Source organism: Cucurbita moschata, unplaced genomic scaffold (genome assembly GCF_002738365.1).
Source record: "Cucurbita moschata cultivar Rifu unplaced genomic scaffold, Cmos_1.0 Cmo_Scf00019, whole genome shotgun sequence".
Taxonomy (NCBI): domain Eukaryota; kingdom Viridiplantae; phylum Streptophyta; class Magnoliopsida; order Cucurbitales; family Cucurbitaceae; genus Cucurbita; species Cucurbita moschata.
The window spans coordinates 820207-846625 of NW_019268535.1; the positions used below are offsets into that span (position 1 = coordinate 820207).

General features: G+C 38.3%; 5 protein-coding genes and 1 long non-coding RNA gene across 6 annotated transcripts; 3 read left to right on the plus strand and 3 right to left on the minus strand.

The window, feature by feature from the left end:
• Positions 1-92: 92 nt before the first annotated feature.
• On the minus strand, positions 93-1393 carry LOC111457048 (peroxidase 41-like). Its single transcript, XM_023099172.1, has 2 exons — positions 784-1393; positions 93-704 (listed from the first exon to the last, which is right to left on the minus strand). Exons 1-2 carry the CDS (start codon positions 1150-1152, stop codon positions 93-95), a joined length of 981 nt encoding a protein of 326 aa, XP_022954940.1. The 5' UTR covers positions 1153-1393.
• Positions 1394-3547: 2154 nt separating this feature from the next.
• Positions 3548-4932, plus strand: LOC111457055 (snakin-2-like). Its single transcript, XM_023099182.1, has 2 exons — positions 3548-3759; positions 4674-4932. The coding sequence occupies exons 1-2, from the start codon at positions 3597-3599 to the stop codon at positions 4856-4858; spliced, it is 348 nt and encodes a 115-aa protein (XP_022954950.1). The 5' UTR covers positions 3548-3596; the 3' UTR covers positions 4859-4932.
• LOC111457053 (RING-H2 finger protein ATL48-like) lies at positions 4245-22685 on the plus strand. The gene is made up of 4 exons (XM_023099180.1): positions 4245-4249; positions 10414-10424; positions 21532-21761; positions 22249-22685. Exons 2-4 carry the CDS (start codon positions 10420-10422, stop codon positions 22419-22421), a joined length of 408 nt encoding a protein of 135 aa, XP_022954948.1. The 5' UTR covers positions 4245-4249; positions 10414-10419; the 3' UTR covers positions 22422-22685.
• Positions 7834-25901, minus strand: LOC111457057. The gene is made up of 3 exons (XR_002712868.1): positions 25864-25901; positions 9423-9428; positions 7834-7956 (listed from the first exon to the last, which is right to left on the minus strand). It is a non-coding gene; the product is annotated as an uncharacterized LOC111457057 (long non-coding RNA).
• LOC111457051 lies at positions 7953-8848 on the minus strand. The gene is made up of 3 exons (XM_023099177.1): positions 8460-8848; positions 8261-8373; positions 7953-8167 (listed from the first exon to the last, which is right to left on the minus strand). Exons 1-3 carry the CDS (start codon positions 8767-8769, stop codon positions 8072-8074), a joined length of 519 nt encoding a protein of 172 aa, XP_022954945.1. The 5' UTR covers positions 8770-8848; the 3' UTR covers positions 7953-8071.
• Positions 14069-20011, plus strand: LOC111457044 (protease Do-like 9). Its single transcript, XM_023099169.1, has 9 exons — positions 14069-14818; positions 15404-15603; positions 15704-15884; positions 15984-16175; positions 17157-17389; positions 18992-19093; positions 19210-19260; positions 19350-19454; positions 19549-20011. The coding sequence occupies exons 1-9, from the start codon at positions 14212-14214 to the stop codon at positions 19645-19647; spliced, it is 1770 nt and encodes a 589-aa protein (XP_022954937.1). The 5' UTR covers positions 14069-14211; the 3' UTR covers positions 19648-20011.
• Positions 25902-26419: the final 518 nt, after the last annotated feature.

Genomic DNA, 26419 nt, shown 5'->3' on the forward strand with positions numbered 1-26419 from the left:
TTTTTTTTTTTTTTTTTTTTTTTTTTTTTTTTTTTTTTTTTTTTTTTTTTTTTTTTTTTGTTAAAAAAATAAAAAAAGAAAATCCAAATATCTTATGTCTTAATAGAATTGAACAGATCACACCTTCGCCGAACTTCCCCTTTCCTTCCCGTCTTAACGCCGTGAACACTGAGTTTCTCCATAGCGTGAGCGAAGTCGTTAAAAAACGCCGTTTGGTTCACGGCGTACATATCCACAAACGGCTTGGTCCTCGGATCCTTACCTAGCGCATTGTCAGTAGCCAATAATCCAAGTCCACGTGGCAGATTCTGATAGTACATGTTGTCAAATTTGCCAGGTGTCATTACGTCGTTGAATGCTGACATGTCGGAGTCCTTTTGAAAATTACCGCACATGACCTTGAGTTTCTCCGCGAATTTTGGGTAAATGTCTGGGTCAGTTGGTGCGGTGGCGCTGAAATTGAAGAGGCGGCCGGCAAACTCCTTGCAGTGGGAGAATCCGATGGTATGGCCGCCGGAAAGTGCCACCAATTCTTTGGTCGTGAACCCTTTTCCGGCGAACATATCAATGAGTTGGTCCACTGAATCGCTCACTAATGGGAGGTTCCCTTCCACATTCTCTAATTTTGATATCATCCCATCTTTTCTCCCTAATCGAACGTTGTAGAACGGACCTCCGACCATCACCACCAAATCCCGAGTCGCCTGAAATCAACCAGACTCATCGAACACTCACATTAGCTAAGTAAGTAGAAGATCACGAGTATATAACTAAAAATATTACCTGAGCTAAGATATCAGAACAAGATACAATTCCAGGACAGACGAGTTCGAGGTTAGTTTTGGCATGAATGATGACATCAAAGGCATCCCCAGAGAGGGAATGGTTGATATCGGCCTCACGTTCGGCTTTGTTGAAGGTATTGGAGGAAATGAGGACGGAGGCATCGCAACCATCGACCATGCAGTCGTGGAAGAAGAGTCGTAGGGTTCCTGCGGCGGTAACTGGACTATTGATTTGTTTATTGGTGACGGTCTCGCGGATGATCTTCTCGAAGTTGGGACATGTTTTTTGGTAATAACCGAGGGTGAGTTTCGAGTGGACGGAGATGGGGACGGAGAGGACAATGAGAAAAAGAAAAGGGAAAGCCATGGTTGAGGTGAAAAGGAGGAGGAGGAAGAAGAGAAGTTATTGCTTCCTCCTTATCTATGGGGAAGCCACTTCCAATGGAGGGCAATGAAGAACATTAAGAAGAAGAAGGATGCAATAAGCTAAACAAAAACAACCAAATTTGGATTAAAATTAATGAATGAGAGAAAAAATGGGATCCATACAATGGTTTTCAGTTGAATAGGAGAAGTTCTTGGAGTGTCTGTTGTGATCAAACCCTTTTTTTGAATTTCCTAATTTTTTCTAAAATAATTTTGTATTTTCTTTCGTATCACGTCATGTCATGTCATAATATGTATCATAGAATGTCTTTATGCATCGACAGGTACGAGTTATTTAAACCTGTAAATAATGGATGGCTTGGATAGTGTCGATGAGTTTGAGCTGGTGTTTGGTGCTGGGTTGCTCCATACTAGTAGGATGCGTGTACGTGGGGTTGGGCGCAATTGTACGTGTGGGTTGTTGGGTTGGATGTCTTGAGGATTGGGTCACGCCAGGTGTAATAATCCAAGCACACTCTAGCAAATATTTTGATTCGTTACGTGTTGTCTTTGGCCTCACTGTTTTAAAAAGCGTCTACTAGGGAGAGATTGCCACACCCTTATAAGAAATTATTCGTTCCTCTCCAATCGATGTGAGATCTCACAATCCACCCTCCTTGGGGCCCAAATACCCTTATAAGGAATGTTTCATTCCCCTCTCGGATCAATATGGGATCTTACAATCCACACCCTCTTAAGGGCCCAATGTCATCTCTGGCATACTGCCCGCTCTCTGGCTATGATACCATTTGTAACAGCCTAAGACCATAGCTCGCAAATATTATCTGCTTTGATTTGTTACGTATCTGGGTGTCAGTCTCTCGATTTTAAAATAAGTCTATTAGGGAGAGATTGCCACACCCTTATAAGAAATGTTTCATTCCTCTCCAACCGATGTGAGATCTCACAATCCACCCTCCTTGGGGTCCCAAACACCCGTATAAGAAATGTTTCGTCCCCTCTCCCATCATTATGGGATTTTACAATCCACCCTCCTTACAGGCCCAATGTTCTCGCTGGCATACCACCCGTTGTCTGGCTCTGATACCATTTGTAACAGCCTAAGATCACAGCTCGCAAATATTATCCTGCTTTGGTCCGTTGCGTATCTTACTGTCAGTCTCTCGGTTTTAAAATAAGTCTATTAGAGAGAGATTGCCACACCCTTATAAGAAATGCTTCGTTCCTCTCCAACCGATGTGAGATCTCACAATCCACCCTCCTTGGGGCCCAAATACCCTTATAAGGAATGTTTCTTTCCCCTCTCGAATCAATATGGGATCTTACAATCCACACCCTCCTCAAGGGCCCAATGTCGTCTCTGGCATACTGCCCGCTCTCTGGCTATGATACCATTTGTAACAGCCTAAGACCACAGCTCGCAAATATTATCTACTTTGGCCCGTTATGTATCGCGATTTTAAAATAAGTCTATTAGGGAGAGACATCCACACCCGAATGTTTCGTTCGACTCTCTAACCTATGTGAGATCTCACACTAACCAAGCTTAGACTTGGTTTGTTGGTAAGTTAGTCTACTAGACTGTGTGAGCTAGGTTTGAATTGTTAGATCTCACGAATCATCAACTGAAACTATTACGTAACACGAAACACGAAACATTTGAATCTATAATAGGGTAGAAGACACGTATATCCAACTTCTTAGTCCAAAAGAGGTCAGAATTCAATTCCCAAGTAAAAACACAAGTGTGTGGTTTTGCAAATTATTTTCAGCAACTTTATTGTCGTCTTTATGCAAATAGTGGAAGACAGCATGTTCGTGGGAGCTCACCCCAAGCTCGTTTCCATTACAAGCTCACTCTTGAACCAATTCGAAATTTTTAGTCGGTAATCCGAACCATTTGAATAGAGTTCATAATCCAACCCAACCCTCTATTTTTTTTTATTGAATTGTCGAAAAATGCTACTGATTCACGTTACATTAACAACTAAATTCTCAAACATTTATAAGTCAGTGTCTATCGTTAACATCAATTACAAACGTTAAACTTTTTAATCTTTTAAAATTTGAGTATAATAGGGTTCGGGTTCGGTTAGTTTAGAGTGCAAGACTCTTTTTGGGTCGGTGAGATTGATCCGATCAGAAAAATGCCTACGAAACCGACATAAAATTACGATCAGCTCGAGAGTGCCATTTGGTTGGGATTATTATGAGTAGTGACATGCATGGCGAAATGTGTATCCAAAAAGACAAAAATGTCCCCACACGACAGGCTTTCCAGCTCGCCCACTCTGCCACTCTCATGTAATTTTCCCAACAAGCCATGTCCTGTTTGGGAAATTCACAACACCACAAGAGTTCATTATATGAACAGCTCAAGAAGATGTTGCAGGAAGTGTCCTCATAACGCTTAGGAAAGCTCCCATGGCTGCTCGTTTCCTTCTTCTTGGAGTTCTTGCCTTCCTCTGCCTTTCACCGGCAAGCTTTCTTCATGGTGCTCCGGTGGGCTTCGATGGAAACCCCAGAGGAGGAGGAGGAGGAGGAGGGATGGTGAGGAGGCCAAACGAGAGGGTGATGACGAAAATAGGTAAGAAACGAATAGTAGTTTTCAAAAACTCGATTACTTGAAAAACCTGATCAACCCAGCTCAATCCGTACTGTTTGAATTGGATTTATAAACTTATTCGAGTTGGGTTAGGTTTAAATCATAATGGTGTTAAAAAACGCGATTACTCGAAAAATCTGATCAATCCAACTTAATCCGTATGGTTTAGATTGGGTTCTAAACTTATTCGAGGTGGGTTAGGTTTAAATCGTAATGGTATTTAAAAACTTGATTTCCTGAAAAATCTTATCAACCCAGCTCAATCTGTATAGTTTTGGTTCGGTTATAAACTTATTCAAGTTGGATTAGGTTTAAATCACAGTGGTGTTCAAAAACCCGATTACTCGAAAAACCTAATCAACCGAACTCAACTCGTACGATTTGAATTGGGTTGTAAACTTATTCGAGTTGGAAGGTTTAAATTGTAGTGGTATTCAAAAACTTGATTTCCTGAAAAATCTTATCAACCCAGCTCAATCCATACGGTTTGAGTTTGGTTATAAACTTTTTTAAGTTGGGTTAGGTTTAAATCACAGTGGTGTTCAAAAACCCAATTACCTGACAAACCTAATCAAATCAACTCAACCCGTACGATTTGAATTGGGTTATAAACTTATTCGAGTTAGGTTAGGTCTAAATCACAGTGGTGTTAAAAAACTCGATTATCCAAAAAACCTGATTAATCCAACTCAACTCGTATGATTTGAATTGGGTTATAAACTTATTCGAGTTGGGTTAGGTTTAAATTACAGTGGTGTTCAAAAACTCGATTACCCAAAAAACTTTATTAATCCAACTCAACCTATACCGTTTGAATTGGGTTATAAACTTATTCGAGTTGGGTTAGATTCAAACCGTTTGAGTTTGATTCATTACTTAATAAGAATTGTCTATAGACTGTGGATGGGAGTGCAAGCGGCGATGTGGGGCGCATTCAAGGCCGAACCGGTGCTTGAGGGTGTGCGGGACGTGCTGCTTGCGCTGCAACTGCGTGCCGCCGGGGACTTCAGGTAACCGTGAGATGTGCGGCACTTGCTACACCGGCATGACCACGCATGGCAACAAGACCAAATGCCCTTAATTTCCCTCCCCCTTTTGGTTTATTTCAATGGTTAATAAAAATAATTATATGAAACTACAAGCTCTTAAACGCAATTTTAATATAGTTTAGGGACTAAATCATAATTTAATTTAAAAATTTTAAGAGTTTTAATATTTACGGTCAATTTGACATATCGCTTGGTAGGGTCCGGTAGCATAGTAGCTCAGTACTCGAACAAAACCCAAATCCGATTGACATCAACCACTTGACCTAAACGATTCGATACCCAAATACAACGCTTCAGATCATAATGAAATTACAATGAAATTAAACATTTCTAAATGTTTCATTCACAATCATTCTCGTGATGTGAAATGAAATATTAATCGAGCGGAAGAAACTAAATCTTAGAAAGACGTCATCTCCTAAAAAGTGGGTCGTGAAGTTCTTTCTTTAAAAGCAAGCAAAGGGCAAGTGGGAATTCGATCGTAATCATTTTGGGGAACAGTTGTCAAAGATTGAATAATTATTTTATTTCTTGATGCAGAAGTTCTTCGTGTACTCGAGTTATTTATGCATTTATTTTAATTATTAAATTAATTATTTGAACGTTTTTTTATGGGTAAATAAATATGGTCAAATATTTTGTACCAATTGATTCATATAGGCTATAATGTGACTATTTCTAGGTATATATTATAACTTTAGGCATTTCTTTTTATAATATGATTGAAATATCTTTTGCAAATTTATCATTTTAAATTCTTTCACCCATCAATTCTAAATAATTCCCATTTAAATCATTATCAAATAAAATTATCTCTCGTTTTTTTTTTACAAAAATAATTAATTCTAACTATTTCTCGGGTGTTTAAAAACCCTATCAACTCAACTCAATTCGTACGATCTGGGTTGGATTGGATTCAAATAAATAAAATTTTTATGGACGGGTTTAGTTCGTAAATTCCCCTGAAATTAGATTAGGTTAAACCGAACTGACTCGAATTTAATGTTAATTTTAAAAAATACATTTTGCTTACGATGCAATAATTATAATACTATTATTTATTCTTCATTTTAAAAAATAAATATTTAAATTGAGTTGAAAATCTTAATTAAATGTTTGAAAATGTTGAATAAACAATCGGAACAGTCCGAACCAACCCAACTCAAAAAAATTTACGGCCCGAACAACTGAATTTCGTTAATAAAAAAAAAAAAAGAGAGAAAAAAGGTCCCAACCCACAAACAACCCTGACGTGATCAGATTTACTTTTAGATCGCTTATTAAATAGTGTAGAAACGTCTTAAAATCGTGAGGTTAACAACGATACATAACGAGTTGAAGTGGACAATATCTACTAACAGTGGACTTAGACTGTTACACTTTTTTATTTTTAACACGGAGTAATTTTAGCTATCTCGTGTTTTTAAAATTTGATTCAGATGTTCATCATACACGACGGAAATGATCGAAGTTTAGAACTTAAAAGAGTATGATTTAAAATTTGATTCAAAGTAAGTGGTGATGATGAAAAAGATGGGAAGGTGAAGGATGTTGGTTTGTGTTTGAGAATGCATAGTGATTGGTACTGATGGGGTATGTTGGAGCATGCTGCGTGGCCGTGCATGGCACAGAAAGACAAGCTAAAAGAGCACGCACTCTCCCTTTTCTTGCACTCTCAATGGCTATCAATTCCATTTTTTGGGTCAAAATCCCATCCCCCTTTGCCTATACGTTGTTTCCTTTGCTTCAACTATCTCAAACATTCCATGCCCCACTTCATTCCCTTTCACTTTCTCTCTCACTTTTGCTTCCTTCCTCTTCACCCTTGATCAAAATCAGATATGTTGTCGATTTCGTTCTATGTTGTTCGTCTTTCAAATATATTATATTTTGGTTTGTGTTTCAAGATTCAGATTCGACTTAGTACTGGTATTGTCATGACCCAAACCCATTAACAGATATTGTCTTTTTTGGATTTTCCCTTCAAACGTGTATGCTAGAGAGAGGTTTCCACACCCTTGTAAAGAATGTTTCGTTACTCTCTTCAACCGATATGAGATCTCACAATTCACGCTCTTTGAACCACAGCGCCTCGTACACCCTTGTAAAGAATGATTTGTTCTCTTCTCTAACCAATGTGAGATACGGAGCACTGGGGTTCCTGGTTAGTGCTTCGTACACCTTTATAAAGAATGGTTCGTTCTCCTCTCCAACCAATGTGAGATCTCACAATCCACCCCTTCAAACTCCAGTACACCTTTATAAAGAATGGTTCGTTCTCCTCTCCAACCAATGTGAGATCTCACAATCCACCCCTTCAAACTCCAGTGGTTTGTTTCTAGGTTCCCCTCTCCAACTGATGTGGGATCTCACAATCCACCCGCTAGCCCCTACGTTCCCCTCTCCAACTGATGGGGGATCTCACAATCCACCCAACCCGCTAGCCCCTACGTTCCCCTCTCCAACTGATGGGGGATCTCACAATCCACCCGCTAGCCCCTACGTTCCCCTCCCCAACTGATGGGGATCTCACAATCCACTCGCTAGCCCCTACGTTTCCCTCTCCAACTGATGGGGGATCTCACAATCCACCAGCTTCGGGGCTAGCGCTTCATTCCGTTTCCAACCGAAATGAGATTTCATAATCCACTCCCCTTCAAAGCCAGTGCTCTAGTTGACACTCATTTCTCTCTCCAATTAAACATTTACTTGTATCCTTTACCACATGATTAGGTTAGGTACTTGTTTAAGGTTAAAATGAGTTCTTTTAGAATGTTTTGTGTTCTTTTAACATGTTTTGTCTTCACTAATGCTTTCTAGTATAATTGTTCCAAGCCAAACTCGTTAAATTCGAAGTTCCTATAATTAAGCCATTCAAGAATGTTTCGTTTCACCAAACACTTCAAACATGTAAGTGTTTGGTGAGGCTGTTCTAGTGCACCGAACTTTCTTTTTCTCCTCCATGGAATTTCTTTCTATTCCATTCAAACTATTCAAGAAACCGAACAAACAAACAAGAAATGTTCATCTATCTCAACAAGAACACAAGAACACAAACAACTCAGGAATTATTTCAATCTTCCAAACCCAATTTTCAGTTTCTCAAATGAAATTCAAAGCACAGTGTTCCCTTTGACCTCTGCTCTGTTTCTGTAAGAACTACACCTTTTTATGCACAAATCTCACTCTAAAACTCCCACAATTTCTTCCCATCATTACATTTTCGAATCATAAACCTTAAATCCTTAGCTTCCACTCTCTGAAATGCTTTGCAGAGACGGCTGCCATCCTCTCGATTTAGCCGATGAACACACTGCTCTGTTTCTCTCACTTTTCATTATCTAAAACGAATTGAAAACAAGCAATGATCATAATCCATTTATGAACCACAGATTTTCCAGGAATCGAAACATGAACATTGGAAAAAAACCCACCTGATTACTATCTCCTTCAGTTTCCTTCTCAAATTTTTGAAGTTTTCCCTCAAAATCCAACATGTTTTTCTTCATTTTCGCTTCCTGTTTGGCTTTCAAACCCTGCAAAACGTCTAACCCACAACAAGAAATTAAGAACCCAGTTCGCAAATCAGAGGAATTAATTGAACAGAGCAAGAAATTGAAGGATTGAACAAACCTTGGGTTTTGACGAGGCGGTAAATTTGGCCTAGAACGAGGGAATCGGTGGGCTTGAGCAGCTTGATTCGGGTTAAACGGACCGAGTTGGAATTCGTGCTGTTTGTTTGCCGGTGGTTATCGCGGCGGCGGCAGTGAAGGTCAGAGGTTTCCGATGAGCAGATTTCGGTGGAGATGAGAAGAGCAACGTAGTGGCCGGGATTTGACTTCATAATCTCGCCGGCGTTCACTGGCCAGTATAATCGGTCGATTTTTCCGGCTGGGTGTTGTATGATTAGAGATGCTGCGTCTACGGCTTGGCAATTTCCCATCGGTTTTGTTTCTCTCTCTACTGGTAATCTGCTTCTCTCTCTAGAATTGGGAACTGCGGCGGCGAGGATGAAGATGAAGAAGAAGATCGAATTTGAGATTGGATGGTAGAGCACCGACCTAATTTATAGTCTGTTTAAGTATATACGAAACGGCGCGTTTTAATTGTTAGGGTAATTTGGTAATTTCGTCAAGGGAGAAATTCGTCATTTCACTTTGAGAATAATGAAAACGCTTTACCGTTTCTTTTTTCTTTTTAAAGTACAAATAATAAAATCAGGTTATAATTTTATATTTATATTTATTATTATTATTATTATTGAATTTAGCTTATTTTCTGTTTGATATAACCTGGATCGAGAATTGAAACAGGAAATCACGAGTCGAGAACATGCATGACACATACCTATTTGAAAGGTCGGCCCGACCTGAGACCTTCTAGTGAGACCAAGTATAGGTACAATCTCGACCTCATGCCATAGCTACATTCTGTGTTGGCACGTAATTTTTATACATGCCCGTTTTACCCTTTTTCTTAGTTGACCAATTCCTTATATGGAAAAAAAGCATTGATGCACTGTGTCATCAATTTTCTTATATCTAAGTAACTGCCAAATATTAGGCATAAATATCGATATATTCTAATTGGTTAAACTATATACTAAAATAATATTAATAATTTGACATTTAAAACCTTTATTTTTTATTTTTATGGACATGAATTGACCTAATTTATACTCATCGACAAATATTATAGTCCACCGCTAACAGATATTGTCCGTTTTGACCCGTTACATATTGTTATCAGTTTCATAGCTTTAAAACGCGTCTGTTATGAAGAGGTTTCCACACTCTTATAAGGAATGTTTCGTTCTCCTCTAGAACCGACGTGGGATCTCACAATTCAAGTTTATAAATAAAACTAATATATAAATAATTGAGCTAAGTAAATATACGAGTAATAACTATCTTTTGTCACTATTCTATCTATGTTTTTAGTTGGTCTAAACATAATTCAACGAGCCAATTACTATACTAATTCTTCTCGAAAATCAACTTCAAATGTCTTGGTCCAAACAAAAACGTTCTTAACTGTTTCTTTATTTTGTCTTAGGTTGTCACCGTGTCTATGTTTTTAGCTAGTCTAAACACAAATCCACGAGCCAACTACTACACTAATTCTTCTCGAAGATCATAACTTCAAATCTCTCAGTCCAAACACAAACATTCTTAACTGTTTCTTCATTTTGTCTTAGATTGTCACCGTGTCTATGTTTTTAGTTGGTCTAAACACAATTCAACGAACCAATTACTATACTAATTCTTCTCGAAGATCATAACTTCAAATCTCTCGGTCCAAACAAAGACATTCTTAACTGTTTCTTCATTTTTTCTTAGATTGTCATCGTGTCTATGTTTTTAGCTCGTCCAAACATAATTCAAACGAGTCACTGACTCTTCTCAAAGTTTGTATCTTGAAATCTCCGTTTTGGGTCGGAACAAAAAGTTCAAAAACAAAACCCGAGCGCGTGCATAAATTAAAATATTGTCCACCCCAAGTGAAACTAAAGTGAAAGGAAGAAGACTGATACATCTCCTCCATGTCCATCTTTTTCTTTCTTAGCAGTGGACCAAGACAATGTCACAGTGACATGGGATCAATGGGGACCCATTAACAAGGGGTCCTTGCCAGGTTGTAGCAGCCATTGGGAACCAACCAACAAACAAACATTCATTAAAAGTTCTGATGCTAATGTCCACTGAACCAACACTCTTTGTCTGATTTTCTGTCTTCCTTAAAATCTCCTATATGTTCTTAACATTATTATTACCAACTAATCTTCATTAAGATCTCATTAAAACTTGATTATCATTGCATAATTGGTCACCTAAATCCTTAACCCTTTTTGCTTAAGTGGGGTTTAATGATTGTGTATCGAACGTAATCTTATCAAACCCTCGTACTATTTTTACTTGATTTCTCACGGTTGTCTTCGTGGGAGTTTAGGTTGTGTCCTAGTCTCAGTATGGCTAATCGTGTGTCCTAAGAGTTCGGGTTGTGTCCTAGTCTCAGTATGGCTAATCGTGTGTCCTAGTCCCAGTATGGTTGATCGTGTGTCCTAGTCTCGGTATGGCTCCTCGTGTGTCCTAGTCTTGGTATGGTTATACCCTATGCCCAGGATTCAGAATCTAGATTTGTCGTTTGATGACCCCAGCATTCCCTTGCATCCTCCTCACAGACCAACACGAGTCTATTCAGCTTGTTTGCATCATCCCTACAGACCAACACGAGTCTTTCCAGCATGTTTTGTCTTCACTCACATGCATCATAAGAGTATACGTGTAACGCCCCATACGCATGATATGGATTAGGATTCAGAATCTGGATTTGGTACCTAGTGGCCCCAAATGGCCCCATCATTCCCGTGCATCAACTACATGACAAAAGATTAGGATTCAAAATCTGGATTCGGCACCTTATGACCCTAGCATTCCCTTGCATCTTTTGCGACATGGTCAAGTTACCTATTCCTTACTCTCTAAGAGTGAAGACTATCAGCCACAAACCTGACTAGACACGAGTTATTCCAACATGTTTTGTTCTCACTCACATGCATCCTAGAAACATATAAAATTTCTATGATTAAGCCATCGAAAAAGAAAATTGCAAAGGTTTTAATTTTTTTTTTTTTGGTTGGTTTAAAGCATTTGCAATTGTAGGTCTAACAAAGGACATAATCCCAAATTTGGCTTTGGATTTTTGTGCTGGAGCTGTTTTGTTACAAGACATAGGAATCTGCTTTTGGAAATTGCACAGAATGTTTGCCTTTTCATGTTCTTCGTATAATCCAAACTTTTCTGAGCTGCTCTTTCTCTGTTCTTTCCTCCAATTGTCTTCTTTACTTTATGTTCTATTATTCAAACAATTAGTAATCTAATAATTAGTCGTCGCTCACTCCATTTGACCGTAACGACTCATGCGCACGATGTCGAAATTGAATTCGGCACTTGATGGTCCCGACATTCCCCTACGTCTCTTGTAACATGTTCACGCTAATTACTCTTTTGCTTCTAAGAGTGAATCCAGATTTCGAATTTTGATATGAATCTTGGACGTAGGTTTGTTACAGATGGTATTAGAGCGGTAGCTCCCTTAGCAACGTGGATGTCGGTGGGCATATGACACTCGAGTAAAAGAAAGAGTACATGAATAAACTGAAACCCACATCCGAATGAGAGCGAATCCTTATCTAAATCTTGGACATAGGTTGTTATAGATGGTATTAGAGCGGTACCTCTCTAGTGGGCATATGACACCCGAGTAAAAGAAAGGGTATATGAATGAACTGAAACCCATGTCCGAATGAGAGTAAATCCTGATCTAAATGTTGGACATATGTTGTTATAGATGGTATTAGAGCGGTACCTCTCTTAACAATGTAGATGTTAGTGGGCATATGACACCCGAATAAAAGGAGTACATGAATGAACTGAAACCCACATCCGAATGAAAGCGAATCCTAATCTGAATCTTGGACATAGGTTGTTACAGATGGTATTAAAGCGGTAGCTCCCTTAGCAATGTGGAAGTTGGTGGACATGTGACACCCGAGTAAAAGAAAGGGTATGTGAATAAACTGAAACCCACATCCAAATGAGAGCGATTCTAAGAATAGGATAACTAAAAAAACGTTCAGAATAATTGAAAGTTACTATCTATACCAACAATGTGCACCTTCGTTTTCATTGGCTTAATCATATGAATTTCATGGTTGAACGTGTTTTACTTGAAACAACTCTATGTAAGGTGACCTCCTAGAAATTTTCAAAAAATGAACGTGAATGAGGACAAAATATGCTAAAAGGACTCGTGTTGGTCTGTAGAGATAATCTTCCAAGAAGCAAAGAGTAAATATCGTGATATGTTGCATGGGATACCGGGAAATGTTAGGTCATTCGTTAACGTACATGAAAAATATTAAACATATTTCCCTTTTTTAATTTAATAACCCTAAAAGGAATAAAATATTTATTTATTTATTTTATTAAATTTTCAATGATAAATTAGATGGGAGGATTTTATTGTAATTTTGATGGATTTATTATATATTTATCTTTGTTAATTTTGAATGGGCCTCTGGCCTGTCTGAATGGTCATTATATTATTGGGCTAGTCTCTGGACTATAGAGTTGACGTAGTTGGGCCCAAAAGTACTTTTGGGCCTGTTAGCAGAGGCCCAAATTTTACAAGGCTTCTGTTTCAACAACGTGGCATGGCCATTATTGGCTAACTAGAGATGCTCGGACTCGGACTCGATTACGACCCTTGATTCGATTCAGCTAGATTCTTTCATAATGTATGCAATCATTTTCATCTTTAGAATCAGATGCTCTTGAAAAACCTGCTAATTTCGCATTTCTTACTCAGTGTAATTCAATGTTTCAACTCGAACTTTCGTATCGTTCTTAAAAAAAATAGTGTTTTTTCGAGTCGGCCCGTTACGTATCGCCGTCAACCTCACGGTTTAAAACATGTTTATTAGGGAGAGGTTTCCACACCTTTATAAGGAATGCTTCGTTCCCTTCTCCAACTGATATGGAATCTCACAATTCACCCTCCCTCAGTGGCCAGCATCCTCGTTGGCACACCGATCGTTTGTCTGGCTCTGATATAATTTATAACAATTCAAGCCTAGCGCTAGTAACAATCCACCCCTCTTGAGGCTCAGTGTCCTCGTTGCCACATCGCTTGATGTCTGGCTCTGATACTATTTGTAACAGTCAAATCCCATCACTATCAGATATTGTCTGCTTTGGCCCGTTACGTCTTGTCGTTACTCTCAAGTTTTTAAGCGGGTATGTTAGAGAGAGGTTTCTACACCCTTATAAGAGATGTTTCGTTCCCTCTTGAACCGTTGTGGAATCTCACAAAATTAATTTCTACCAAAGTTTAAATGATCGTTTATCAATTATCTAATAATTCTTTACTCGGTGGACCCAAGCATTATTGGATAATTTTTATTATTATCATTATTATTATTAAACACGTGGACTCAGAATCCTTTTTAAGGACCGTAAATAGACAATAAATATTATTTTATTTATTTAATTTAAATATTAAAAAAATTATTTTAAACATGGAATGACATGCAAGTGGCAATAAAAAAAAGCCAAAATTTTGCTAAAATGCTTAAAAATGGACTTCTAAAGTAAAAAAAATGATTATTTAATAAATAATAATAAAAAAATGTTTTATGTATAAATTTAAGAGATGGAAAGAACATATAAAAGGCGTCATAAACGCAGGCGCCATTCGATTTTGCGCTCTCCGATTTACATTTCGCCTCTTCGGAATTTCAGGGTTCAGAGGAACACTGGAAAATTGAAAACCCATTTTTTTCCGTCCGATAAACCCTTGAAATCTCCTTCTCAATTCGTCGGAAATGGGAGAAAACAAGCGTAAAAGAGGCCGGAAGCCTAAAAATGCCAAGCCGGAGGCCCAAGATTTTCCTCCGCCGACCACCGCCACGGCTACCAGTGTTGCGATGGTTATGGACGATGTTTTTTCAGTCAGCAACGTTGAACTTATGGACCCAGCTTCCACTTCCAAACACCACCAGAACCGCCGTGGGAGGCCGAAGAAGCTTTCGAAGCATGTGGAGAATCCCGACAAGTTCCCGCAATTGTCTCCCACTAGACGTGGCTCTCGTGGAGTCGAAAAGGGGGAATTTACTGCTTCCGTCGATGTTTTGCCGGCTGCTGTCGTTGCGGAGCGGGCGCAGCCGGAGTGGCCGGGTATTGCGAGAGTCGTGCCGGCGATGGATGCTGTTGTGAAGGTGTTTTGTGTGCATACGGAACCGAATTTCTCGCTTCCTTGGCAGAGAAAGAGGCAATATAGCTCCAGTAGCAGTGGATTTGTGATTGGTGGAAGGAGGGTGCTTACTAATGCTCATTCTGTCGAGCATTATACCCAGGTTAAGCTTAAGAAGCGTGGGTCCGATACAAAGTATTTGGCTACCGTACTTGCAATCGGGACTGAATGCGATATCGGTAATGATATTCTTTTTCCTTGACCTCTCCCACCTCCCTTCCTTGTGTGTGGGGTTTTTTATTCAATTCGTGATGATTAGAATGGATTTTGACGGTGAAATCTTCACTGGATTATATTTTACCAATTTTCTATGTTCATCATAAATCTGAAATTGTGCGAACGCTATCATGAATTGTGGTTATTCATTTATTGTTGCTATGAGTTGAGTATACTAGTCATGCCTTTGTGGGCTTAAGTGCACGGAAATACATTTTTAGGCTCAGGAAATGGCGAAATGCATGTTGATTTAGGAAATGCACGAAGATATGTTATAGACACCAAACTTGGTTACTTTAGATGAGATTCACAGTGTGCATTTATGTTTCAATACTGTTAAGAAACTTAATAATGCACAGATAATATGAAAGCTTAATAAGAAGTAGAAAGACAAGGGTTGATAAATTTCTCCAAGATGTATGATGTAAGTGGATCAAGATCCATGTGATTATGGGCTTGAACCTACATTTATCTCCTTGTCTTTACTTGCATGAATTCATTTAGTCGTGAACTCCAAGTATTGAGTATTATGATGTATGATATTGCAGCGATGCTAACGGTTGACGATGACGAGTTTTGGGTGGGAGTTTCACCGGTAGAATTTGGGGAATTGCCTGCACTTCAAGATGCTGTAACTGTTGTAGGTTACCCAATTGGAGGTGATACAATTTCTGTCACAAGTGGGGTTGTATCGCGAATAGAGATCCTGTCTTATGTTCACGGGTCTACTGAGCTTCTGGGCCTGCAGGTTTTGAGCTTTTGAAACTAGACCGTATTGTCTGCTATTTAGTTTTTTAGGAATGGGGACAATATGGCTGATGCTTTTCTTTGATTGTTTTGTACTTTAGATAGATGCTGCTATAAACTCTGGTAATTCCGGTGGGCCTGCCTTTAATGACAAAGGCAACTGTGTAGGCATTGCATTTCAGTCACTGAAGCATGAAGATGCCGAAAATATAGGTTACGTCATACCAACACCAGTTATATTGCATTTTATACAGGACTATGAGAAGAATGGAGCATATACAGGTATTTGGGCACTTAAGAGTGGGATGAAGATCAGACTGGTTCTTTTGTTATGATTTACTTGGTTCTTTAATTTAAGCTATAACATTTCTTGGATTCCAGGGTTTCCGATTCTTGGTCTTGAGTGGCAGAAAATGGAAAATCCTGATCTTCGCAAGGCTATGGGTATGAAGCAAGATCAGAAGGGTGTCCGTATTAGGCGTATCGATCCCACTGGCCCAGAATCCAAAGTTTTGAAGCCTGCAGATATTATTCTCAGCTTTGATGGGGTTGATATTGCAAATGATGGAACAGGTAAATTTATGATTTATTACTTTTGCACAATGTTAAAACATGATCCTTGAACTGGCAACCATCTATTGACTAATTTAGCCTCTACTTGAATAATAGTTATTACATTTTCAATTACTTCCATTAACACTGACAAGATTGGGGAAATTTACCTATATGCATATAAAGGCCTTCTCACGAATTTTCTTTTTCTTAGAAAAACAATTTATATTTTTATTAATGAATTACCGAAAGTGCAAAAAAAAAAGGTAGATAAAGTATATTCACATAGACTAACCTAACCAATAGGATTACAAAGTATCTTCTGATTAGCAATATGCGACGGGGATTGATTGCAATGTTCATTCCCAAGTACATCCAGTGGAAGTCAGAGAAATAGAAACTTCCTATTTATATAAAAAAAATCACCTCCCTTCCCCACAAAAAATCGTTTGTTTCTTTCTAGCTATTATTCTGTCAAGACTACAGCACTTTGACATACTTCAAGGAGGGTAACCACCAATGAATTGAGGAAAAATCTCTCGTATGGTAGAAGGCTGAACCAGGTTAAAGCATAGTTGCTGACTACCATTGTAACAATATTTTTAAAAAGCAAGCCTTTCTTATCTATACTTTTTCTTATCTTCTTCTAAATACTAGATGCCTACTTCTGTAGAAAATTTCTCATCGCATTTCTATAATTTTACTTTATGTCTTGTTTAACTATTCATTACTTTTCACATGTTTTCTATTCTCTTCACCTTACTGTTTTTTCTTTTGGCATCTTGCATTGCACTTAATGTCTAGAGGCACTATTGAGCACTCAATATGCCCGGTGTCTTTAGAAAACACTGATGCATTGCACTTAATGCAATGCATGGCAGAATCTAACCCTTAGATTGTTGCTTTTGTGTCTATACAAGTTGTAACCTTATTTTTGGAAAAGAAATTCTGTTGATTACTCTTCTTGTGTATTTGATATGCCACTCTATTATTATTTTGCAGTTCCTTTCCGGCATGGTGAGCGTATTGGTTTCAGTTACCTTGTCTCCCAGAAATATACTGGTGATAGTGCAACAATTAAAGTTCTGCGCAACTCTGAGACACTCAGTTTTACCTACCAGCTTTCATCTTACAGAAGGCTCATTCCTGCCCATAGCGAGGGCAAAGCTCCTTCTTATTACATTATTGCAGGATTTGTTTTTAGCACTGTATCAGTTCCTTATCTCCGTTCTGAGGTTTGTAACCCAACCCTTCCTCCCCCAAGATTCTATGATAAGGCTTTCTCTTCTACCTTTTCTAGATTATTACATTATTGCTGCTTTGATTTTTCTTGATGACTTTCTCTTCTACCTTTTCTAGATTTTACATGATGGACGTTAAAAGGATAGGAAGTACAATCTTAATGTGTCGGTTATAGCAATCATTTTGTTAGTCATGATACTCTTATTGTCCGTGCAACTTCTATTGCTCTCATCTATCCATGCGAAGTTTATCACCTGCTTTATTTTGTCCTAATTTCTTCTTAGATTGTGTGTGCACTGCGTAAATGAAACACTGAAACTTGTAGCGGCAGCATCCTTGAAAATGCCATAGCTGTCTTGGTGCGTTGAATTTTTTTCCTATTAGCTTTGCCTCTAAACCCAGACATAAAATAGAACTTCCTAAGCAAAGGGCATTATACGGCCCTTCATTCTTCATTGATTCAAAGATCATTTCACTTGTGGAATGATGTACCTTTTGGTTCTCAAGCGGCTTTCATTGAAGGTCGTGAAATCTTAGATCTCATCTTGATTACTAATAAAGCAATAGATGAATGGGGTAGAAACAACCAAAGAGGCTTTGTTTCAAGGGACTTTGAGAAAGTGTATGCTAATTTGGTTGCCTACTGAATTAATGTTCACTGTCATTGCAAGAGAAAATGTCGAGCTTGTAGAAGGTTGTCACATGGGAAGTTTCCCTATTGTTCATTATTTGTGATGGTAATATTAATAGGGAAATATTTGGGATGTTATTTGGATATTAGGAGGACATATCTGTCATCAATAGGAGTTGGTTAGTGTAATATATTTAAGGCGATTTGGTAGAAAGGTTGAGGTAGGCAGAATTTGGAGAGAAGTGTTTTAAGAGTCCAGGTCTCACAAAGTGCTTTAAACTCGTAATTTTTCTTTATTAAGTTCAATAATATTTTCTATTAATTTCCGTTTCAATTTCTGGTTCCTATCAATCTTGAGTTGTGTTGATGGTGTTATTAACAAAAAAGGTCAATAAATGTTAAGGAGCTAGGATATCTGTGTTGAAATATTCACTCTTGTGTTGTCTGTTCTCTTGAATTTACTAAGAAATTGGATGGGTGTTTCGGGGATTTGTTTTGAAAGGAACTAATTTGGTTGGTGGTTTTTGTTGAGTTAGTTGGAGGATTACTTCCCTGTTGATAGAAAAAGGAGGTTTAGTATTGGAAGTTTAGGATAAAGAAAATTCCCTACTCCGTTAAAGGGGCGCTTTACAGGCAAAATAGACGACATGATGCTTTATAGCATGAGGTGGTTAGTTCTGTTGAAGGAAAAGCGCTGTTTTAACCTGAGATATGAACATTTTGGAACATTGCATTACAAGTTGTCGAGCCACTTCATTTTTGCTCTTATGGTACACATTGATGGAATGATCTTGAGTGTTTAAGCAAATAACTTTGAATCAATAGTGGGTGGTGACAGCATGGTACAAAGAGGAATAAATTTGAGTAGAGGTCACTAAAAAATTGTGTTTTGTAGCTTTTATTGATTTGATGGTAGGTTTACGTACACAATGATACTGAACTTTCTGAAAATGTTGTATTGTAGTACGGAAAGGATTATGAATATGAAGCTCCAGTCAAACTTCTGGACAAACTATTGCATTCAATGCCGCAATCACCAGATGAGCAGCTAGTAGTGGTTTCTCAGGTTCTCTCTTCTACTCTCTCATCTTCACTTTGCTGTTCAATATATTGATGTGTATTTTGCTCAGACTTCTAACTTCTCAGCCTTTTCTCCTCTTATCTTATATAAATTTCTTGCAGGTACTTGTGGCTGATATCAACATCGGATACGAAGACATCGTTAACACCCAGGTTTCGATTATATCTTATTAATAGTCTTCGAAAGGATATCATTATAATTGTAAGTAATAACTGTGCTTGTTCGACTTCGTGCGTCATAGGTTCTTGCTTTCAATGGTAAACCCGTGAAGAACCTCAAGAGCTTGGCTAACATGGTCGAAAGTTGCGATGATGAGTTTTTGAAGTTCGATTTAGAATATCAACAGGTGCTAATTCCCCTTCTTCCTTCATTAAGGATTATCTCCTCTCTTTGTTAATGATATCTCTGGTGCTCATTGCTCGTTTGCTACAATCTTTCAGATAGTTGTCCTCCGTACAAGCACAGCCAAAGCAGCCACTTTAGATATTCTGGCAACACACTGCATACCCTCAGCTATGTCTAACGATCTCAAGGCCTAACTTCAGATTGAAAAATTAGGTACACTTGATTACATAATTTTTCGTACTCCGTTTTCCAACCTGCTGAGTATGTCAAGGTTCTGAAGGGTTCCATTTGTAGTATGTGTATGCTTTCCCTCTTCCCGACGCTGCGTTTACTGCAGCCGTAGGATGTAGTAGATGTTCTCAAGGATTAGTATGTAGGATAGAATGCATCAGGTGTTAGAATTGAATTGTATCGACTTCTCAGCTCTTGGAAGTTTTGAGTAAAATGATATTAGTAGCAAGTTAGGCGAATTCGATAGCTTTATCAGTTCATCAAATCACTATACTATTGAAACTCTTACCATTGATAATGCATCGAAAATCAGCCTATAGTCTCCAAGTCTCTGACAGTGTCATGTGGTTTCTCGAGTAAATGTTGACGATGGTTGGTCGGGAGTGAATTATCTTATGCGATAAAAGCTACGGAATGTCAATCCGGATTAAGGGGTTTGTGTGAGAACTAGAACCAGGTTATGGGAATCTTGTTTCTTAGCAAGCATTTGTGTTAGAACTAGAACTCAGTTAGTTGTTATCTAAATTCCTTCCATGATTCAAGTCAGGCTGATGTGAACATGACATTATGAGGGGAATGCACATTTTTCCTTTGCTTGTTATTTAGGAGTTCCTTCTCGTTCATCTTTATGTGATTTGAGGAGGAAATTGCTACAAGATTGATTTCTATATCTTTGAATGATTCTTTATTGAAAAAAAAGGCTACGAACGTTCGTATTTGGCTGTTAAGGACCTCTCCAATGGCAAAAATGGATTGCCCAACCCGCCCCAAAAATATCCTACATAACAAAAGGTATTATTTGATACAAAGAGACTTTCTACTGGGATTAGGGCTAGACTTTGGTTGTGCAATGGTAAGCTGATGAGATGATGTTTGGCCATGTCACCCTCCTTCGAGATGATGTTTGGCCATGTCACCCTCCTTCGAGATGATGTTTGGCCATGTCACCCTCCTTCGAGATGCATGCTATAATTTCTATCAATTCACAAGGTTAAATGGATTGCCCAACCCGCCCCTGAAATATCTTGCATGACAAAAGGTATTATTTGATACAAATAGACTTTCTGCTAGGACTAGGGTTAGACTTTGGTTGTGCAATGGTAAGCGGATGAGAGGATGTTTGGCCACGTCACCTTCCTCCGAGATGCATGCTATAATTTCTATCAATTCACAAGGTTAGGTTCTAATTAATTCATCGAAGGATTGTTTAAAGAAGGTTAATAATATTAGACTCTAATTAAAATAAAATAAAATAGTAAAAACTTAACCTATTTTATTTAAAAATAATAATAATTCAAAAATTATTTTTTTGCACAATAAATGTGGTTTTTTAATATATTTATATCCATTTTTATTCTAAACTTTTTGTTTTTTATTTGATTATGTTGAATCCTATAAGTTTTAATTCGTATGTCATAAAATATTAGCATAAAAATATATATATATATATATATATATTATGCATAGTATAAAATTAATAAGATTTTAAAGAAAAATAATACAAGCTAATATTTTATTGGTTTTTTTTTTCTTTTTTTACTTTTTGACAAATTTATTCAACAATTAAATTGGGTTTAGAAGTTACTTTTATTGAAATGAGTAGTTTTTTAAAAGATTTTTACATTTTGTTTATTTATTTATTTATTATCTATTTTTTTTTTTTGTGGTAAAAAATAATGTTGAAAATTGAATAGTCAAAACTACAAGAAGTTTGACTCATGAGGGGTAAAAATTTGATTTTTTCTATATCTAAATTTTTTAATGATAAAAAATAAATAGTTGAATGGGCCCCCGACCCGCTAATTCGTGCCCCATTTACATCCACACCCGGTCGAACTTGTACGAGAGGAGGAAGACAAAGGCCACGGCGTCTACCTCTTTCTTTCCAAACCAATTCTTCCTGAGTCGGTGGCTTTTAATCCTCTGCGTTTATTGTTCTTGATTCAGATTCTCCTCCCTTCCCGCGTCGTTCTGTTAGAAACGGCATCGCGATTCACAGGTATGAGCTCAGGCGAACCCAATTTGGACGAATTCTTCGTAGAGAAGAAGCGCGCCAGGAACCCTTTGGTCCCCGTCGGTAATTTCCCCAATTTCTTCCTCCTTGGTATTGTTACTTCTTCAATTTCTTAGGATACTCTTTTCCGCCGGTGGATTATGTCATAGGGTTGTATGGGACGTGCTGAATTCTGGGTATTTCTGAATTTTCGAAATTGTTGCCCAGCATGTTCTTTGAAATGGGGGACTATAAGTACAGATACTCTGTGAATATCTATTGGTTACTGTTGTACTCACAGGCCTTCATGTTATTGAAGAATCAAGCCTTTTTTCCCCCAATTATGGATCCACAAGCATGGAGATTTTAAGCAGATTTTAGGAAGGGGGAGATTTTCCTAGCTCCAAAGAGTTTCATTCCGTGCTTTCACATGATTGAAACTGCTTATGAGAGTCAATGGTTGTTAATTCTAGGCTATAGAGCTATATATTTTCTTTTTCTGGTTGGCAATGGTGCTGCCGTGCCATGTGTTTCCCTCTTTTGGTTTATGTTTGATAGAATTTAATATCAGGTGCATTTGTAACTGCTGGAGTTCTCACTGCTGGATTAATCAGCTTTAGACAAGGAAACTCTCAATTGGGGCAGATGCTAATGAGAGCTCGTGTGGTTGTCCAAGGCGCTACAGTAGCACTGATGGTTGGCACCGCTTTCTACTATGGCGAGAATCCCTGGCGGCCGAGTTAATATGTCAATGTTCTTTTTATGATTTGCTTTTCAGGATCTTGTTTTACGTCGAGAGATTTCGGTAACATTGAAAGATTGTTGTCTTTCAATCTTTCTTCAAATATAACAACAGGTCATTCGGTGATTTGATGACAATATTTATGTTATGTATTCATTCCTAGGGCATAGATGAGTTGCCTTCAAAGATATAAATCTTGGTGTTATGTTGGAATATTGAAATTATAAGAGAAAATCATTGGGTATATTCTCAATATCTTCATCTTATTTTGATGAGCGTCCATATATTATATATATGCTTCTGTTGTCTACACGAGAGGGATGAGATCTGATGGAGGAGCTCACTTATTCTAATTTTCTTCTTCTCTCCTTTATGTTGAGCGTATAAACATTGCTATTTGAAGAAAGTTGTTTTAAGACTCTTAGTCCCTTTCGAAAAGAAAGTGGCGCTATCAACATCTGACCTTCCTCATCCCTTATCCCCCAAGCCTTTAAGCCAAGTTGTCCTTGTCCCATCTGATCCAAATTTCGATTTAACCAATGGAGTTATTCACTCGACAAAAGACGCTACGCGCAGTTATTCTCCCTCACATGGTAACGATTTTGATGTTGGATTGTTATTAGCATCTGTATTGTGGATTTAGTTTTACAGCCTTTGGATCCTAACATGCATGATGTTGTTATTGAAGACTCTTATTTTGTAGCTTTTGGTTCGTTATTTTAGGATTGTGTCAAGGGAACTCCTCATCTCCCTCCATCATCAGTACCTTGAAAATTTGCTTCTCTTTTTTAATGCATGTGGTTTCAAGGTGCGTGAAATTACTCCATTGATATAAAAGGAAGCCATGTAGGGGTTTAGTTAAGCCGTGATTTACTTGGGGGTTTACTTAAACCGCGGTCTACTTGGATTGTATGAGGTTTTTGGAGTTCTGCTTCTTTAATGTTGCTTCATTCTCTTCTTTCAAGCTTCTAACTGCCTTTCATTCGAGGTTGATTGCTCGGCTTCTACTACAAATGGTCTTTTTTTGTGGCTAAAGCTTCAATTATAGTTACTTTTTAGCTTGTTTTGTTGTCGATCTCCATGTTTCTGGATGAGTAAGTCTTTTGAGCTTCCCTAGTGTTTTGGAGGATTTCCTTTGTCTTCCGTGCCCTTTTTAGAGGGCTTTCTTTCGTGTATGGCATTGACGGCTTCTTTCTTTGCAAGCATTTTCTCTTGTTTTGTTCTCCCTTATTTGTGGTTTCGATCTTCAAGATCTCCGCAAACTTGTTCTATTCAGTTTCTTAGTTCAATATTGGGGTGTGTTTATGTTCTCTTTTGTTATCCGTTTTGTTCTTTTTCACTCCCTTGTAGTGTCTTTTTCTCTTTAGCATTTGTGTCTTCTCATTGAAAACTTTCATTTCTTGTTCAGAAGGAATGGGAAACACAAGTTATACACTAGATATGTGGATGTTTCAATTCCTTCCTTCCGTTCTCAGTCAATTCCACATGGTATCTATCTGGCAGCATTGACGTTGTGGCTGTAGATATGCATTTGCCATATCTCATTTTTATGTCAAGTCCAACAGTTATACTTTATTATCAGGTTTCGACTCATGGTCTATCACTGCATCTTCTTTGGATTGAACAAATGAGATTGACTCATTATGAGATAGAACCCTGTTTCTCCTCCAATCTTTTCAACTTGTCATTAATGTTTTCTTCCACCTGGTTCTAAATAATTCAGCTCCACATCTTCTCATCTGCTAGTCCATTGAACAGCTTTGTATGTTTCTCTAGTTGCTGTCATCATGGAATGAAATTTTTCTCTCGATCAGTCGATTCATTATGGTATGTTCTCTGAAACCCTTGTTTTTTTTACTGTAATCTGAAAGTTTGGAAATATTTTAGATCCGTCCCTTCTGTTGCTTAGTTATATCTGTTAAATGTGGAATGAATCTACTAGATCCCATAATGTTTGTTTATATCTATGTTCATTTGGTTTGCTGATTTTAGTGGTTTGGAAATTTAGGGAGGGAATGAATGCTGAAAAGAAGTATTACTGTTAGAAATTTTGCATTGTTTTGAATTGATTCATTCTGTTATCGTACATTCTTTCATGTATAACCCAAATGGTAACGGCTCATGCCCAAGTTCATTGCTAGTAGATGTTGTCCTCTTTGAGCTTTTCTTTTCGGGTTTTTTCTTAAGATTTTTAAACGCTTCTGCTAGGGAGAAGTTTCCACACCCTTATAAGGAATGACTTTGTTCCCCTCTCCAACCGATGTGGGATCTCACTATCCAACCCATAGGGAGAGGGTTCCACACCCTTATAGAGAATTCTTCGTTCCTTTCTCCAACCGATGTGAGATCTCACAATCCACCTCCACCTTTATAAGGAATGCTTTGTTTCTGTCTCCAGCCGATGTAGAATCTCACAATCCACCCCCTTAACCTCACTTTTATAAGGATGCTTTGTTCTCCTCTCCAATCGATGCGGGATCTCACAATTCACCTCCTAGGGAGAAGTTTCCACACCCTTACAAGAAATGTTTCGTTCTCTTCTTCAATCGATATGGGATCTCACAATCCACCTCCTAGAGAGGTTTCCCCACCTTTATAAGGAATGCTTCGTTTCTGTCTCTAACTGATGTAAGATCTCACAATCTACCCCCTTAGCCTCACTTTTATAAGAAATGTTTCGTTCCCTCTCCAATCTATGTGGGATCCCACAATTCACCTCATAGAGAGAAGTTTTCACACCCTTACAAGAAATGTTTCGTTCTATTCTCCAACCGATAAGGGATCTCACAATCCACCTCTTAGGAAGAGGTTTCCCCACCTTTGTAAGAAATGTTTTGTTCTCTTCTCCAACCGACGTAGGATCTCACAATCCACCCCCTTATCCTCACTTTTATAAGGAATGTTTCGTTCCCCTCTCCAACTGATGTGGGATCTCACCATTCATCTCCTAGGGAGAAGTTTTCACACCCTTACTAGAAATGTTTCGTTCTCTTCTCCAATCGATATGGGATCTCACAATCCACCTCCTAGGGAGAAGTTTCCACTCTTGTAAGGAATATTTCGTTTCCCTCTCGAACCGATGTGGGATCTTATACAAATAGTTGTACAAAAGAGTTCCACTTCCCTTCCCTCCAAGAAATTGGACAAGCCACAGGTTGTGGGTGATGTTAGTAGTCCCGACGGCCGGCGGGCACCGGCCAAATAAACCAGCTCGTGAACAGAAGGACAGCTGTTGGAATTCTGGGAGGTGCAGTGGCAGTTGTCTGTCAATTTCTGGCAAAGAAACTAGTGGCCATGATTTTGCACTCAACCGCTGCCTGACACGTGCATTTGCCCACATGGAACTACAATTCCCCACCTGAAAGGCCAAAACTCCATTTCTCCACAAAACTCAAAAACCCCACTAACCCAACTGAACTTCCCTTGTTCTTATATATTCAAAACTCAAACCCATTTCCATTTGTCCTTCTTCCTTTCTACTCCTTTCATTGCCTTTTGTATTGGGTTTCCTCTAATGGCTTCTCCGGATTTGGTGCCTAATTCCACTTCTTCTTTCTATCATAATGTGGCTCCTTCTAGGTTGAAGAGGAAGAGGAGAGAAGCACGAGAGATTCGCCGGAAAGTGCAGAAGCTCCGGTGGGTGGTGGCCGGTGGTCGAGCGCTGCAACGGGAACATCTCTTTGCCAAGACAGCTAGTTATATATTGTACTTGAGGTTGAAAGTTTGTGCTCTTGAAACCATTCTCAAATTGCAGGACGGAGCTTAACAATTTGTCTCATGAATATGAATTTTCCATCTTTAGTTCTAGAGAAATGTGTGTATTTTTCTTTGATTTTGTTTCCTGCCTATCCTGTTCACGTTGACACATGTTCTATCTGGACGATCCTAGCCAATCATATGCGCTTCGGTTTGCTATTTGTTACAGCTTGCTCGGTAGAAGAGTCTGGCTTTTGAAACTCTTAGTCAATAGTAACTATTAAACCCGAGAAATAGCAAAGCT